The sequence below is a fragment of the Frankliniella occidentalis genome, unplaced genomic scaffold, assembly GCF_000697945.3.
Source record: "Frankliniella occidentalis isolate FOCC.00 unplaced genomic scaffold, Focc_3.1 Scaffold82, whole genome shotgun sequence".
NCBI lineage: Eukaryota > Metazoa > Arthropoda > Insecta > Thysanoptera > Thripidae > Frankliniella > Frankliniella occidentalis.
The window spans coordinates 692,491-694,032 of NW_026267212.1; the positions used below are offsets into that span (position 1 = coordinate 692,491).

The 1,542-nt window shown below is 69.7% G+C and overlaps 1 protein-coding gene across 1 annotated transcript in view; it reads right to left on the reverse strand.

The window, feature by feature from the left end:
• Positions 1–1,542, reverse strand: part of LOC127749722 (uncharacterized) — a 31,799-nt gene extending 30,257 nt beyond the window's left edge. Inside the window, exon 1 of the mRNA XM_052269103.1 lies at positions 748–1,542. Coding sequence (XP_052125063.1) covers positions 748–1,378 — 631 coding nt within the window. The 5' untranslated portion in view covers positions 1,379–1,542. The remainder of the gene's footprint in view (positions 1–747) is intronic.

Sequence of the window (1,542 nt, forward strand, 5' to 3'; positions counted from 1 at the left end):
GGAGGAGAAGGAGGAGTGACGAAACAAGGGTAGGACGAGGCCATGGTCCAGCTGGGGAGTGCTTCTCCAGGCCTGCAAGGTCGGCCGTTAAAAATCTTGGAAGTCATGTGCAAAGCAGAGATGGAGAAAGCACAGGAAAGAGCAAGCGAGAGGGAGAGAGACCAAAAGTGAGCCGCCAAGACGTGAGTACAATTTACCGTGAGGGCTTCTAGAGCGCGTGAGAGGGGAGACAGGTGTGGGGCAAGGCAGCCGCAGCCACCGCGCCAAGAGGCGGGGGAGGGACTGATATGAATGCATGACATTCAGGAGACGCGTCCAGGGGCGCCTCTACAGCAGAGCACACAACAGCCTGTGCGGGACGCACCGCAACTCTGTAACTGCGGTGCCCGGAGGGGACCCTACCCAACCGGGACACCTCCTCCGACTTTGTTTTCCTCCTCCGGGTCGCAAGGCCACGTCACGGCAACGAGCTCATTAGCATGGGGGCAACGCAAACACTACGCCACCCCGCGCCGCCCTGCACCGCCCCGCCCCGCCACGTCCTCCACCACCACCACTGGGTCCGGCACGGCGGCCTTCCGATTGTCCCAGCTGGTGCGCCACGCCACGCCACCCCACCCCGCCCCCCGCCTGCCACACCACGCACTAGGTGACCTTGCCACGCTTACGAGTTTCACCCAAACAAACCCCCTCCGCCGCCGCGCCCCCGCTGCACGACGCGCGCTGCACCGCGCAGCTTCTACTTGCCTGCCTCCTTGACGAAGGACGCCCTCCTGGAGCGGGTGTGCTTGTACTTCTCCTCCAGGATGGCGTTGCAGGTGGCGCACTGGAGCGTGCAGTGCGGGCGGCGCAGCTCCAGAAGCGGGCTGAGGGCGCCCCTCGGGGACGGCGACTCGCCGCCGGACCAGCGGCGGGCAGCCCAGCCCCCGGTGGGCGGCACGTCGAGGCAGTGCACGCCGCCGGCGCCGCCGCCGCCGCTGGGGGTGACGGACCGCGACCGCTCCGGGTCCCACCAGGCCGGGCCCAGCCCGCCCCACGCCCCGCCAAGCGAGGACGTGGACGATGTCGACGACTTCCTCTGGCGTGGGTCGCCCTCGGCGCCCTGCTCTGCTTCCGGCTCGGCGGCCTTGTTGGCGTCGACGGCATCCTCCGCCGAGGTGATGTGCGGCAGCGTCGGCGACGTGACGGTCACCTGCGTCAGCGGCGCGCCCTGCACGTCGCCGACGGTCGGCGCGGCCGTCTCCTGTGTCGGCGACGCGTCCTGCACGTCGCCGACGGTCGGCACTTCCGGCGGCACGGCGGCTGCGACTTCCTCGTTCTGCACGTCACTGGTGACGGTCGGCACTTCCGGTGCGGGCGGCGCTGGCTGTTCCTCCATGCTGGCGGCTCCGCTGTGCTGCGCTGTGCTGCGCTGTGCTCACAGCATGCCGGTAGGCGGCGGGGTCGGAGATTGGCGCGGCGAGGCGGGCAGGTCCGGGCCGTTGGGGCTCTTGTCCGGAGGGGCGCGCGGCGCGCACTGTGCCGGCGGGGCCCGGCCACCCC